The 16,366-nt window shown below is 43.4% G+C and overlaps 1 protein-coding gene across 1 annotated transcript in view; it reads left to right on the top strand.

Moving 5' to 3' along the window:
* The window catches only part of PSMD2 (proteasome 26S subunit ubiquitin receptor, non-ATPase 2), a 126,373-nt gene that overhangs the window by 26,731 nt on the left and 83,276 nt on the right, over positions 1 to 16,366 (top strand). Inside the window, exons 4-5 of the mRNA XM_085635579.1 lie at positions 9,411 to 9,532; positions 11,104 to 11,328. Coding sequence (XP_085491705.1) covers positions 9,411 to 9,532; positions 11,104 to 11,328 — 347 coding nt within the window. The remainder of the gene's footprint in view (positions 1 to 9,410; positions 9,533 to 11,103; positions 11,329 to 16,366) is intronic.

The following is a 16,366-nucleotide window of genomic DNA, read 5'->3' as shown; positions in this document are numbered from 1 at the left end:
GGCGGGGGAGTGCATTACAGGCGGGGAGCGGACCCTTTGAAGTTTGATGCCGAGGGCGCCAGTGGGCTGAAGCGCTTCCCAAAAGCGGATTGCATGGCGGCACGATGCGCGTGCTCGCCATGCAATCCGCTTTTCGGAGCACTTTTGGGAGCCCCTTACTATAGTCTCGCTTTGCGATCGCTTACGCGATAGCAAGGCGAGACCTAAAAACTAGGATATAGTGTTTAAATTATTTGAAATAGTAAAAAAAGAATATACATATAATTTAAGGTTAAAAAAATAATAAAAATAGTACTCATGTAACTCTAAAATATTCTAAAACCCTATTTTAACCAGCATTGGCATAGCAAATAGGTCTCGCCTTTGGGACCTTATAAGTATTTAACCATGTAACAGTTGATGCTGTTGCACCAAGGATATTTGCATAACTAAATACTTATAAGGTCCCAAAAGCGAGACCTATTGGCTATGCCAGTGCTGGTCTTAATTCTGTTTCAATATTTCCTCTAAATCTTCAGAAAAGGTTCAGTAAATAAACGTCCACATTCAGAGCCTCTGTGAATTTGTTTATCAGTAAATGTCTTCGCGCCGACCCTTTGAAGCATGGCACCCGCCATTGCCAATCCTTTAGTTTATGATAGCTTTCTAGATCTTTGTTGGTACTTTTATCATAAAGACCTGTCACGTTGCAGAAGAAACGCGACTGTCAGTGTGCGTAATCATGTTTTAAAGCTTTCCCTAACGAAGTAAACACAAAATATGAAGATACTGTAAAGAGTTTGATCAGTGTTAAGTGATATCTAATTTTAGCTGTGCAGTATGCAAACTAAAGATTGGTTAGATTTAGCATTTTTCAGCCAAATAGAGCATAACTAGTAAAGACGAAAATAGTTTACAAAACCGTTAATCAATTTAAAATAGGTGAGCTGGTTCTGTTGCGATGTGGACGCTCGTTTGCTTACAGAGCGAGTCATAAATTGTTTGGAATGGCATTGTGATTGCGATAGTGCGGTGGCCATGTTGGACTGCCCCATACCTCGAGCTCAAACTCAAAGCGTGAGCCTTGGAATGTAGAAATACAAGCATTTGCAATGCAATAGGTCTCGCATTTGCGCGAGTTTGAGCTATTGGCATTGAAAATAACAATGCCTTTTATTTTTGTTTTAAAAACATAAATAAAAGGCATGGTCATTTACAATGCCAATAGTTTAAACTCGCGTAAATGCGAGAACTATTGCATTGCAAATGCTTGTTTAAGCGCTTCCTCCTGGGACTCATGGTACTTTTGTGGACTAGGCTGCAATGGAAACGGATACCAATGCATTTATTCCTGCCAAAAGCGACCTTCATCGCAAGCTTTGGGAAGGTGCAATCTATGAACTATGGAGAGGCCGTGGCCTTACGGCCAGAGCTGCGGAATATGGAACTGAGAAAACATGCTCGAGTCTTGGCGTTCGCTGAACATCCTGTGATTCTGGGCAAATCACTTAATCTACCCATGCCTTAAAAAAAGTTACATTTTGAAATATAACATGTGATCATGTAAAGCGCTTCAATATCTTAGGGTCGAGTTCGCGCTATGTAAAACTACAAGACAAAAAAACTAACCCGCCCTGCCTTCTTTCATATAACGCACTGATCTTTCAAACACAAACACACTTCCTTCCAGAGTCGAACGGCCCGGTACCACTGGGAGCCATCAACTTCAAAACTAGTTCCAGGTGTATGTACAAGGCTCTGATACGTAACCTCTCGGGGTACAGCGCCGGAAGAAGCGCTATATGTATATATAACCATCACTTTTTATTCTGATTTCTTTGCGAGAAGCTTGTGGTTTGGGAAGATGACCTGTTCAGCTTGTTGTGTTGAAAAATAAAGCATTGTTTAAATAAATATCTCATCCTGGCTGAAAATGGAGGCCTACCTGTAGGACGGATAGTTTAGTGGGTTCTGCCTCGGTTCTGGAGGTGTGTTTGCACCATCCGGGTCACAGATTTCCACGTGACAGCGCTGATCCTTCCTTTCCTCCGCCAGTGGTCCTAACTAAAGTGTCACTCGGGGAAGGAAGGCGGGCGCACAACTGTTTTCACTCCGACATTAAACAGGACAGCGCCTGCCCCCCTCTCGCCCCAAGGGACAGTCAGTCCGTTATGGCCCCTGCTTTGTGAACCCCTTACCTCTCCATGTGCTGTCCTTTAGGCCGGGTGCTCGTGAGTTTAGCGCCCGTGAGTACAGCTCCGGGGTGGGAAGGTGCGCAGCCGGCGCACTGCCGCTCTCCGTGTGATCTTCGGCGCGTCTATTTTGCGAGGCGCTAGACACCGGAGCGCCCTGCCCGGACACTCGCCGGGTGACACTGCGCAGCCCCGCGGGATCTCTCGTTTGTTTTGGTTTGAGATAACCAGGCAGCCGTCCTTCTGGTAAAACCGGTTTAAGAAACGGGGATTTCAACTGAAGACAGCCGCATGCAACCTCCAGGGCTCCTCGGAGGTTTCTTTTGAATTCGGTAAAAAAACAAAAAAAAACACGCCCACCAGTGTAAAGGGGACGGGGCTTAACCCCTTCGCTGCTGCGGACATTCCGCTGCAGCGCTGGGGGGGGCAGGGGGGCAGCGCGGTGGGCCTGTGCTCATGACGGAGCCGCTCCGTCATGAGCCACAGTTGAGCTGTGCTCATGACGGAACGGTTCCGTCATGACTCCGCCTATTTGCGTTGTCCCCCCGCACAGGCGGGGAAACAGCGCCGCGTAGGCGGAGCGGCCGCCAACGGGCGTGTCATGACGGAACCGTTCCGTCATGAGCACACGGCAACCGTGGCTCATGACGGACGGTTCCGTCATGAGCGGGGAAGGGGTTAAAAAAGAGAAAGAAGCGAAAAAACACACCCCCCCGAATCCGAAAAAGACGGGGCTTGAATTGACAGACCAAGCTCTTCTCCAATGGCTGACCAACATTTAAGAGGCCAGCCAATGGAGAAGAGGGGCGGGTTCAAGCCCCACTACTGGAAAACATAAAATCACGCCAGCGAGACTGCGCAAGCGCATCCTTCGCTAGCCGAGACCTAAAAATGAGACCCTTATTATTAAATGCATAACCACAATTATTTTAATTCATTCTATGCATGATTTTTTATTAATGCATAGTAAAGATTTTCTTTAGATGGGTTTAGGTTGGAAATATTTTTAATTAAACCGTCGGAAAACTAATTTTAAATTAATGTATTTCCATTAAAGATTTATTTTAAAATTCAAATTAATAGTTCAGTTGCATTTTTTATTTTGCTCTACATTTAACATAAATATATCAAATTAATTTACATCAATATTTAATGTAAAATATAGTGTTTATTTTCGAGTCGGATACTTATGTTCTAATTTTAGTGCATGTTATTCTTGCTGTACTTTTCAAAGATCTTAAAATGTTTAACAGATTAGAAGCCCGGTGGGCCTGTACCTGCTGGTTACAAAGTATTAAATGAAGAAGATCTAGCAGTAATTTAGAAAAAAGGGGATTTAAAAGGCAATGGCCTTGCATGCCATTCATTCACAGATTTTAGCATTGTCGACTGAACTGCTCAGTACAGCTAGTATTTAGCTTAAATGGGGCTTCTAGGCCACTCTGTAGAAGGTGTGTATATGTTAAATAACGAACAATGCTAAGCAATGTGCACTAGCTCTAAAGTCTGTAATGCTGTTGAAACAGGAGTCTGCTCTTTGTCACCATGCATCTTCCATCCATTTGTCTGTTGCAAGGGAGCTTCAATTGAAGACCTAATCAGTAATTGCAATCTGAGCAACCTGATGAGCTACCCTCCTTCTACTGTTGCCTTTCCCTGATGAAAGCTTACTTCTAGCTTGAACTCCTCTACTAATGCTGACCTACCCAAATATAAAGAAAAAACTGTCTGCCAATACTGATGAACAATTTTAATTAATAATTGAGGACCGGCGCATGAGCATTCAATCAAGCCACGCCAACACTAATAGTATTTATTAGAAGAACAGCTTTTTTGTTAGTTTGAATTTTTATCCATGATTATTTTGGACACAAATATACATAAAACAACAAAAAAGAGCTTTTACAAAATACAGAAGAATTTAGGACAATCACTAGCCACCAATTTGGCATATCTCACCATTAACATGCATACTTGATCATTCATACAACACTTCACATTCATCAAACAAACACTCACATGCCCACTCCTTGGTTCCCTATATTTTCAATTTGATGGACCAAGGACCTAAAACCAAACAAAGAGATAATTGTCCAAATTATTTAGATTTGCATAAATCCTAATGATGGTAATTAATTTTATGATTCATCAACTGTTATTTCGAAATGCACAACGAAAACCAAATTTTAACCATTGTTTGGAAAAGAGGGTCTACGCATTTCGAACCCGCTGTTTTAAGGGGTTCTCTTCAGGACCAAGACACTGGGGTAAAGAAAAAGAAAGCAAATTTTACTTTAAAACGACTGATCAACCCTAGAGCGCAACACCCGTACTCAGAAGCCTCAAGAGAAAATCTTACCGATTTAACGCTCACCAACGAGTATAATTCCAAAATTCTCTAATGAAGAGCCACTACAAAAGAAAAATCTGTCAGCACTTTACTCAATTTTTGTCATTGGGTTAAAAAAGTGAAACTTCAGACAGAAACTCACTATATTGATAACGGAGGAGTTTGTGGTGTAGATAGAGGCAAGAGCCTCTGTTTACTTGTCTCTTCTCGTTAGGCCATTTTTTGCATGCCTGAAGCTGAAATCAAAGGCATCTCAAAATATACGTATGAAGACGGATTGTATACAAAGTACACGTCTCCAATTAAGCGACGGCATACCTGCCGTATGCTTTCAATGAATTCAAAAGTTTCTGTGTATCGCCCGACCGGCGGGAAGTATTCTTCAAATACAACGCTGTTTCTGAAACAGAAAGGCGGGGGACCGAGTTAGTTACAAGGTTGGAAGGGGATCTGGCAAAGTATCATCCGCGTTAGATGCTGCCTCCCTGCTCCGTGGCAGCTGCAGAATTCTTTTCGGAAGAACGCCTCGAGGGCCAGCTTGTTCTTTCATTCAATCTCCAATGGCGCTTCCGTATAATATCCGCTTAGGATTCTGGGACAACTCAGGTTTATGGGAAATGTAGTTTGAAGCTAAGTTGAAGTACAGAAAACTAATCGTGCAGTGTAATAGATAGCGTAATGGAAAACGGATGCAAAAGAAAATATGCCAGCACGTGCATCAGAAAATTTGATAAAATGTCTCCTTACAGCTTGTATATTTCTGATAATTCATTAAAACCTGTAATTGCGGTATCGAATTTGACAATAAGCATTGCTTCTCGCTGTTACAGTTTTAAATCTAAATCCCCTCCTCTGGGGTCATGTTCAACTTTTGAGATGACCGTCCAGTGTAAATCTTTCTGTATGTTTTTGTTATTCCAATGATTAACAAGCGGAGCAGTTTCAACATTCTTCGAGACTTACGTTGAGTTATTCTGTTTCGGACCTCTTGATTTGTTTTTCCTATGTACAACATAGGACATGGACCTACCCAAATAGGCACAGGCTGCTCACATGCAACAGAGTTTTATATCTTGACAAATTGAAGCACCATTGTCACCTTCTCCTTTTACTAAATATGTGTCCAAAATGTCTACATAGGTAAAACGTCTGTGTGCAGTAGTTCATGTCCCTTGTCTAATTTTTCCATTTAATAGTCGCACCTTTACTGGCAACTACTCTAGCTGCATTCCTGGGCTATGTATCAATGACCACTTGCTATGCTTAGTGATTGTGATTGAAATGCTGCTGCCTTGATAAATTGTAATGAAGTAGTTGTGTGGCATTGTAATTGACACTCTCCAGAGTCTGGCATGGGTTATGAAAGAAGAGACCATGAGAATGGTTGATTGGCTTCAAGGTCCATATTCTTTTGGCACTTGAAAATGCTTGCCCTGTTAACTAAGATTTCATTCTCCCTTCCTGCAACAGTTCCTGAGCTGCTTTTAGTTATTGCTTTGCAAAGCTACATGTTCAGAGAGATTTCAGATCAGTTGATTACCAGTAGTTATGGATTACAGAGTCTGTGCTCTCCAAAGCCAATGGAAGTGCTAATTAAGGGCCTCATGATGATGTCGGCGGTCCGACTGATAGACAGCCCTTCGGTCCGACAACCGCTTTACACTGCTGGCGGTCGGACCCTTGTCCGTCGGGGTACGGACTGCCGCCTCTGCTAGGGTCAGTGATTCCGACAAGGTGGAGGTCGGAATTGTGATCACAAATGGAGGCGGTGTCAAGGCAGGCATCGCTGTTGTGATTACGATATCCCTTTCCGACAGCCTTTTCATAGCGGACCAACTGCAATGAAAAGCCTGTCAGAAAGGGAGTTTGGGGGATCCAGACACGGCCCGTTCCTTGCGGGCCACTGCATGGATGTGCACAAAGTGCTCTTTTACACTGTGGCTTATGCTGCTGCCCTCTTTCTGGGCAGCAGCACAAGCTGTAGTGTAAAAGAGCACTTTCTGACTGCCCCCATGGTGGTTATGTCGTAATTTGGTGGTCTCCTGACCACTGCAACAGCAAACAGTGGTCCGACTGCCCGATATAATCTGCCCAAAGTGTTACTGCCCTCTGCTGAGGGCTTCAACAGCTGTTAAATGCGCGACTCTGAGCCAAGGACTTACGAGAGCCTGTATGCTGCACCACTGTGCTGACAACCGTGGCTTGAATCTGTAACAGCCTCCTCCATTTTCCTACGGTCTCATTTGTAGAGTGTTTGAAGTCCTGCAGTAGAACAACCGAAACAAACTTTCTGCATGTTGAGTTGGCCACGTAAAGATCTTCTTGGCCTTTCTATGCAGCATTGTTGTCATGCAGAGCAGTGTTTGTTGCTGGGTGGTTTGCAATTAGTTTTCTTAAAGCATTCTGAGCAGAACCCAATGACCATGCCACTCTAGATACCTTACCCAAACTTAGAGTAATCTGGCACCTCTGTACTCTGATTCGCTCTCGCATTTAGTCTGATCCTCAGTCAGCAGTACCATCTTGGATTGGCACATCCATGGGGGTGGTCCTCGCACCTCCATCTTTTTGCAGCTTACTGTGCCAGCATGTACCTCCAGTTCAGGTTGAGATGGCGCATGGCCATTTTGTACGCCTGCAACAGCCATGACACTGGGTTTATCGGGCAAGTGCAGCCTAGATGGAGCTGCGTCTGAGCCCTGCAGCAAACTGCTCATTACAGAGCCTGTCATCAAAGAATCTTTTAACAATACTACCACGATGGAATTCGAGACACAAGCACCATCAAGGCGCCAGAAAGTCTTTAATGCCCTCGGAAAAAAGGTGACTGACTCACCTTAATGTTAATGTATGAAATCCTGCACTAATGGCAGTTATTAGAAGACCTAGTAGGTTGCAGGCAGCTGAGAAAGCGCAAACAAGAAATTAGTTTTTGCCACGATACTAGTTCAGTGCAGCAGTATACACCATGGGTATCCTTAGTATAAAAATGTACAGAAAATCTAATCATCGCCTTTTCTTTGTAAAGAGCTAATCATGCATCAGAGGTGCAAGCAAAAATGTGCCCTCTTTCTTCATGAACAAGGTGGAGGAGATGAGAACCAACGTTGAGATTTCTAGTCCCAGCCGTCAGTGTAGGGCTTTCCCCTATCTGCTAAGGATTGATTAAGAGCAGCCCTCTTTATAATAATAGAAAGCTTAGACCGAGTTTTCCTTTCTGCTAGATTGGTGCCCAATTGAGGTTAACCAACCTGCTTCAGAAGATTGCTATAGTAGTGACATACATTGTTACTAAATTTGAAGGTGTGGTGCTAGGGCAGTTAAAACACATGGGTGTGGCACTGCATTATTTAAAAATAAGCTTGCCTTTCAACAGAAGCCTCAACAAATTGTAGAGCAGTGTGAATCCTCGTGTTTGGAAAAGGGTTGTTCTGGATCAGATCTGGGCACATTGAGGGGAAGAAAGGCCTCTTGGGTGTATGTAAGTAAGACTACTGGTAAGCTCACAATCCTGAATAACTCTTGGAGGATGTCAGAGTGCAGTTAGTTGTGAGTTCTCTCTAGACTGGTGATATCGAGAGTAAGGTTGAATGGCGGCTCTGTGAAGCTCTACGTACACTAACCTAAAAATTAACACACTGCAGGTAACTTTAGTATTAGACGAGCATATCAGAGCTGAGAATACTGGTTTTATTCAAAGGGTGCTATCTGACACTTCAAAGTGACTAGTATTCTATCCTGTCACTCCGTGCCATCTCTTCAGCTCTTTGGGCAACAGATTGTACAGAGACCAGCATCAAGGTTTAGCATGCAAGTAATATCGTACATAAAATAACTATTCTTTAAGTACTGCAAATCAATATATTGTGTTTAATGCAGCTAGAATGTGACTGTTATACAACAGTGGGACATATTGCATTTTTGTATCTTTGTTTTGTCTTCTTTACGGGTTGTTCATTTACAATCACATTTTTGTGTTCATCTTGGACATGTTTGGTTAGTGGGTGTGTTATGTCAAGTTTGAGTTTCCAATATACATTTAATGTTTGAGACTGCATCATTTCCTATCCTGTCCCTTCCATTAGACTCCACAGGACTATTTTTTTCTAACATTGAAATAATTCCCACTTTATTCACGTTGTCGAGACAACTTGGCAGCAAGATTGCAAAACTGACATTATGTATTTGAAGCATATGAACTAATAGAACTTCCTTTTGTGGTGAAACACCGTTGTTTAGCCAATTGCTCTGCTGATTCTACATGAAAATGCACAACAGGTTTGAACTTTAAATGCCAGCTTTAAAGAGGATCTCTTATCCTTCATGATAGATCACATACAATTGATTCCATCTGGTTGCCATTTAAAACTTGAATGAAGAGCGAACCTCAGAATTTATTCCAAAAGCGAGACAACACGCAATGTCATCATAAGCTAGTTCCTTCAGTGTAGAAGGTCACAAATAGACTTTTGTGTTCCAGTAGCCCAAGAGTTTCAAACACAATTTGTATGTTCAATCTCTGTACGTATGATCAGATTTTTTTTTTTTTTAGGTTTATCTAATAACCATCGCTAGCAAGCATTTAGTCTGCATTGTGTGTATGCTGTAGTAGTGATTAGTTATTAATAAAGTGGTTATCTTTTGTGGAGTCTTTCACTGGTGCATCAAAGAGCTGCTGGCTGTCTGTGCTGTGCTTGATGAAGGGTAGTACTGTACATTTTCTAGAATATGCTGGACTGAGCCTGCTTGGATTTGCCTCTGTTCATCTAAATGGGGTCCGGGTTCAAGTTGTCCGTAAGGCCCATGAACCTGGTTTAAATGTGCTCCTTCTTTCGCGGCATATCTATTTATCACATCAAAGTCCTGTCTCTGTACTTTTGTGTCTTTAGCGCTTCGCTGCGGATATCATCTCTGTTCTGGCTATGACAATGAGTGGAGAGAGGGAGTGTCTGAAGTACAGGCTGCTGGGCTCCCAAGAGGAACTGTCTTCGTGGGGTCATGAATATGTGAGGTGAGTTATTAGCAGGGTCCAAAGGAATGTGTCCAAGCCTTTCTTGCTGGCTTGCACATATGCTCTCTGTAACAGTTATGCTGACCCTCTTTGCTTGAATTTTGTTGTGAACGTTCTTCCGCCTGAGGGAAGAGTAGTTCATGGTACTGGTACAGACGGCGAGTGTATATTTTTTTCCTTTTTCCCCCTTGAGTAGTACTGCATGGCATAGGGAGGATGAACCATGTAATGCTGGATCCTATTACGCTGTAATCTATGTACAGTGCTTGATTTCAGGACATGATGCTTCTGTGGCTGTATGGCTTTAACCTATGGTGTGTTTAAAAGGTGACACTTAAAACATGCTTTGTGCTTTTACCCATGTCTTGTCCCGTTCAGCATTTGTTTTTCCATCAAAGCTGAGTGATAGATTGTATTTGACTTTTAGAGGATGTGGTTATTTAATAAGATGAATGATAATGAGGTTGTATATAGTACTGATGGCACAGTATTTGCCATTTGTGGTACTGTTAAATACCTATGATCTAGTTTAATTTTATCAAGTTGACAATCTAATTAAGAAATTAAGAGGGTTATTGAGCAGGTGCGTGGGTCTGTGATTCTCTCATGGACTTAGTCCAAGGTTCTATATAAAAATTGTATTGTTACAGCAGGCATAATGTTTTTTACTTAATCTAAAGATTTAACATAATCGTATGTATCTGAATAGGTCTGCAAATAGTGACGGAGTCCATCTCTAAAGAAAATCCCATAAGATCAATGTCACTCTTCAAAGATAACACATCTTTTAAAATGTTTTGGGGAGAGTGGGCATACACATTTTCATTGCATGACATTACATAGAAGGGTGGATTAAAAATGCTTAATTCATGACCATCAATCCATAAGTTGGTACAATACCCCTAGAAACTCCTACTTCCTAAGGCACTTTAATAGTTAAAGCTGTATATATTTAATTAAGAGAGGAAATCCTACATTATGAAATACCAGCATATAATGGCATGTTCATTCGCAGAAGAGCTCGTCTAAGTGAGCTTGAAACAGCTTTCCTTCCGGAGAGAGGAGACATTCTATAGTTGTATAAGGACAGACCATTTCTAATGCTGTATTTTCATTCATTTCCTGAAATGAAGAAAAACAATATATGTTGAACGCATGTACACCTGAAATAAACATGCACTTGTTTGCAGTATTACATGAATGTGTCTTAATGCAACCTGGTGTGGCCTAGTTATGCTAGCTAAAGCATGTCTAATTTAATCATTATTTTCTTGCAAATGAAAACTCGTTTTTTAGACTTCATGAATAGGTGTTCCCTCCACCAGCCCCTTCATGAATTTAAACTCTTTTCTGCAGGTCACGTTACATCTTGGAAAAGACTGCTTAACTAGCGGAGACATCTTGCTGCCTAAAATGCTTTTAGTATTTGTAAATTGCAGTGCTGTTTGATGTGTTCAGGGGACTAATTGAAATATATTGAATAGCACTGTACAATTCACATTGGACGTTGACTCCTACCGTAGTTGGAATTTACTGCTGTTTGAGAGGCTAATTTTGTGTCCATTTTGCAGGCACCTCTCTGGTGAGGTTGCTAAAGAGTGGCAGGATATTGAAGAGGCTGACAAGTCTCAGAAGGATTCCCTGCTGACGCTGGTGAAGGAAATTATACCGTACAATATGGCACACAATGCAGAGCATGAAGCATGCGACCTCCTTATGGAGATTGAACAAATGGACATGTTGGAGAAGTACATCGATGATAATGCCTACGCAAAGGTGTGCCTCTACCTGACCAGGTGAGAATCACAGTGGATCTTCAAATATGTGAACACACTTGTATTTTAGTTTCCTCTACAACTGAGCAAGCTAAAATCAAATTCTTTCACTCAATTAGCAGACCAGCATGTGCATTTGGGTTGGTCGCAAACATTACCCACAAATATATGATAAAATTACGCTTACATCGATTGTGTGTATGGGTGATTCAGGAAAGCAGTGCACCTCAATATGAGTTGGCATTTCCATAGGCTGCTTTGCCTAGCTAGATCACAAGCACGTAGGTGTTATATGGGTCTTACATTTCAACACAGTCACCCTCAGAATTTCTTGTTTGCTATCCGGTAATTCCTTTCTTAAATGTTCTCTGATGCGCCAAAGGGCAGCAGAGTGCTGCACAGAGTCTAAGGTGAGCATACAATCCAGTTGTGATTTGAGGGGTAGTCCGAGAGCAGAAGTTGACTGCTACTGCATCATGATGTAATGTTCTTCAAAGTGGCGAGTCTTACGCTCTTTTCTACATTCGAGCTGAGTTGGGATAGTCTGGATGGATATGGGGATGCTGTTTGGAGCCAGGAATTTGTTTTGGGGGTGCCTCTTTGCCCTTCTTTGATTCTAGTCTGATGCATCTTGCCTGCGGGTGTGCCAAGAGCCGCTGGAAATAGTGAGCTCATCAGCCAGTTTGATAGATGGCCAGTTATGATAACGTTTTAGGTGAAGCTGGTTTTGAAGCTGGACTGACTTGGGCACAAAAATGCTTGAATTAATCTCAGCCAGTGGTCATTACTCTTCCCTCTTCCCAGTCCATCCTTACTTTAAAGATCATGCCACTTAACGTTGGGCCCAGACATATGCAAATCAGACTTCATCCTACTCCCATGTCCAGGGAGTGCCTGGCCTGGCAATTTGGGCTGGACTGTTCCTATTGGAGAAGAGTCCAGACTGATTTGCATATAGCTGTGTTCAACCTGAGATGGCATGGTGGGTGAAAAACAATGGACTGGGGTGCAGCCCCGGGCGATTGCCCATGGCTGAGATTAATTGAAGCATTCCATCCATCCAATGTAGATTTGAAGATAGTGTAAGCTTGCACGGGCAGCCATGTTATTGCCTTCAGGGTGATTAGGCATGCTGTGCCTCATAGGGTGCCCTTTATAAGGGCTAGGGTGGAATCTAGGAGGCTGTGGAGCAGTGTATTACCATCAAATAGATGCAGGAGTACGACTGCTTATAATAATAAACATTTACGGTGCAAGTCTACTTCTGAAGAATCGTCCTGGCAGCAGAAAACCAGAAAGACCCAAAGAACCTAGAGGCGAGATGCAAAGAGAAAAGTCTTTAACTGTTTACGAAAGATTCAGAGGTGACCTCACATAGCGCAGTAGGAAGGGTGTTCCAGAGTTTAGTAGTCAAGAACACAAAAGATCTTCCTCCCCTTCTCACCCTACGCACCCTTGGAACTTGTAATCGCATGAGAGCAATTGAACGCAAGGATCTGCTAAGAGAAAATATTCAGTCTTCTCCTCAGATACATGGGACCTTTCAAATGAAAGGCTCTGTACGCATAATTTAGTGCTTTAAGTTTGACGCGGAAGCTGATGGGAAGCCAGCCAGTGCAATTGGCAGAGGGAGGCAGAAACTGATAGGCATGCCAGCACTGTCAGAATTAAGCGTGCAGCAGAGTTTTGAATGATTTGCAGGCGATGAAGCAGCAAAGATGGCAATCCCAGAGACAGACATTCACATAATTCAGTTTGGATGTCTTTAAAGCATGAATGATGGTCTTCCGATCCCTTTCCGTCCCTAGACGAAGCATTTTCCTGAGTGATTTCAGAGTAAGAAGGCAGCTGGCAGACACAGCTTTAACCAGTGATTCAAAGGTCCGATTAGAATCGAATTTAAAACCAAGTTTTCTTATTCACAAAGAGGGGCGGATCTAAGTTCCCATGGCTATCAGTTGTAAGAATCTGGGTGGATGCTGGTGCTGAAAAAGAGAATTGGATTTTTTTCGGAATTCATTTTAAGGCAATTATCGTTCATGCAGCCCCAGACCCCCTTTAGACAGTGCTTGAAGGCATATAGAGCCTCCACCTCTTTATTCTGGAAGGTCGGGATCAACGGAGTATTGTCCACATATACCCCAAGCTTCCACCAGGCTGGCAAGAGGTGTCATCCATTAAAAAGGGTTGGACTCAAGGCCGAGCCCTTGGTCACTCCACAGTTAAAAGGAACGAAGGTTGATGTAAATGGGGCAAGGAAAACCACCTGAGACCTGCCTTCGAATTAGGATTCAAGCCAAATCAAGCCCTGGCCTTGGACTCCCAACAGTCATATCAGTTCTGATTTTACATTTCCTTTCTTTTTTTTTTTCTTTTTTTTTTTTTTTTGTAATGAGAGCTGGTACTGGCAGGTTAGGTGATTTTGGGAAACTTTTAATTGGTTGACTGTTGCCAATGAAATCTATCCGTTTTCTTGCCTTTTGAGCTAGGTTTGGACCAGTCATTGCCCGTTATTGGCAAACTACAGGAATTTTGTTTTAGTTTGTTTGAGCTCCAGGTAGTTGCTAGACAGCCATGTCTGGATGGGGACATGCAGTGTGGTAAGTGGTGGATGTCTGGAGCAGAGATGCACCTCAAATATAGTGTCCTCTTCATATGGGTGAGTTCTCATTTTATCTGAATTATCTCTTGAATTATTTTTTAAACTCCTAGCTAAAGTTAGGTCTGGTTCTCCTGCGGACTGCGCGCCAGCTCGCATCCTCAAAGTTCTCTTCACCAACTGCCCCGCCCCTCCTCTTGCCTTTCTCAACTCTTCTTTGGTCTCTGGTTTAGTTCCTTCTTCTTTCAAATCTGCCATAGTCCTTCCCATCTTAAAAAAAAACTGGTCTGGATCCCTCTCTTCCTTCTAATTTTCGTCCTATTTCCCTTCTTCCCTACCTTGGTAAAATCCTGGAAGCCCACGTCACCTCCTGCCTTTCCACTTACGTTGAGGAGAACGGCCTATTGGCATCCCATCAGGCGGGCTTCCGCCCGGGCCACTCTACGGAGTCGGTGGTCCTCGCGGTTCTGGACGAACTAAAGGGAAAAGCCGATCTTAACCTTCCCCAAGCTTTGGTTCTCCTCGATCTATCCGCTGCGTTTGACACGGTCGACCATTCCATCCTTCTCGACCGTGTCAGATCAGCGGGTATCCAGGGCGCAGCCTTTTCTTGGCTTGCGTCCTTTCTCCGTGAGAGATCCCAGGCGGTCCATCTTTCCGGCTTTTCCACCCCCTCCCGCCCGGTCACTTGTGGGGTTCCCGAGGGCTCTTCTCTTTCTCCCCTTCTTTTCAATCTCTATATTCAACCTCTTATCACATCTCTCCTTCAGCTGGGGGTCTCTGTGTACAACTACGCAGATGACCTTCAACTCATCTTCGATCTGTCTTCTTCTCCTGATTCTCTTCCTAAGTTCTGCTCCACTTTAGTCTTTATTTCTGAGTGGATGAGTGCTAATCACCTGAAACTCAATCCGGACAAGACGGAGCTTGTCCTCACTGGTGGTCCCACTAACCCCTGGTCCCCCGCTCATTGGCCCCCTTCTTTCGGTCCCCCCCCCCCTTCCTGTTGCCTCTGTCCGTACTCTTGGTATCAAAGTCAGTCATGACCTTTCAATGCACAACCAGATCAGCTCCGTTGTTTCCTCCTGCTTCTTGTCCCTCCGTCTTATTCGGAAGATCTCACGGTTCTTTTCTACTGACGCTCTTAAAACCATAGTCGTGGCCCTTGTCACCTCTCGCCTCGACTATGGAAATGGCCTATATGTGGGTATTCCTGCCTCTGAATCCCGCAGACTTCAGGCCATCCAAAATCAAGCTGCCCGACTTATTCTTTCCCTCCCTAAATCCTCTCACATCACTCCTGCGCTCAAGTCCCTTCACTGGCTCCCTGTCCGCTTTAGATCCTTTTTCAAATTGGCCTGCCTAGCCTTTCAGGCTCACTCCCGTTCTGCTCCGCTTTTCATCACTTCTCTTATCTCCTCTTATGCCCCTTGTCGCACTCTCCGTTCTTCCTCTATGTCTCTTGTGCACATCCCCCGTTTTCGTAAATCCAGATCGGGTTGCACGCGGTTCTCAGTCCTGGCCCCTCAGTTCTGGAATAGTCTTCCACTTTCTATTCGTTCTATTCCCATCTATTCTCACTTCCGTAGGGCCCTCAAAACTTTTCTTTTCTCCCAGGCGTTCCCCTCCTAGTCCTTCGAGTTGATCCAGGGAGTTCTGACTCAGGTCCCTAGCGCCAGGAAGCCGCTTGGCCACAGTGCGCTTTATTAAATACCTTTTTTCATTTCATTTCATCTGTGAGTAGAGCTTAGAGGAGATCTGTAAAGAGGTTGAAGGTGACAAGCAAAGATGGAACACTGGGGAACTTTGCTGGCATTTGGGTTTTTTAGGAGTCGTGGAGGCTTCTGTCTGAACCAACTGATGTCTGTTGGATAGGTAGGAGGAGAACCGATGAAGGGTATTTCCTGTGAATACCATTCAAAACCTCCAGGTATGGATGATTGAGTGGTTGACAGTGTTGAAGGCAGCTGAGAAATGTAGTACCATGAAAAGATAGGGTTATCTTTCTGTGTGGTCAACAGGGCATCATCTGTGATTTGTAAAATAGATGTCTATGCTGCTGCATGATACGGAGTCTGAATGATATTTGATGAAGATATAGTTGCCATTGATCTGATCTTGTTGTGGTTAGACCGCTTTTTTTGATGTTTCCGATAAAGGCTAGATGAGTATTGGTCCAGTCATAGACTAGGTCGTCGGAGGGGGTTCTTCAGGAGTGGAAATAGCCAACCAGTCTTGAGAACTTCATGTAAGATGTCTTTAGTTATTGAGGAGCTGTCAATGGCGATTAAGAGTGGAATATCATCTCCTAAGAGGGTTTTGAGTAAGGACTACGGTAAGGCGTCATCTTAATGGGTAGTGACGTTGATGCAGTTGATAATGTCAGTAAGATCTTTGCAAGGATGGGTTTTGAAGGATGACCATTGCGGCGTGCAGCAGGAAGGACTAGGTGTAAGAGGA

Source organism: Triturus cristatus, chromosome 11, assembly GCF_964204655.1.
Source record: "Triturus cristatus chromosome 11, aTriCri1.1, whole genome shotgun sequence".
Classification (NCBI taxonomy): domain Eukaryota; kingdom Metazoa; phylum Chordata; class Amphibia; order Caudata; family Salamandridae; genus Triturus; species Triturus cristatus.
Note: the sequence above shows the minus strand (reverse complement) of the source record. Positions and strands in the feature narration are given on the sequence as shown.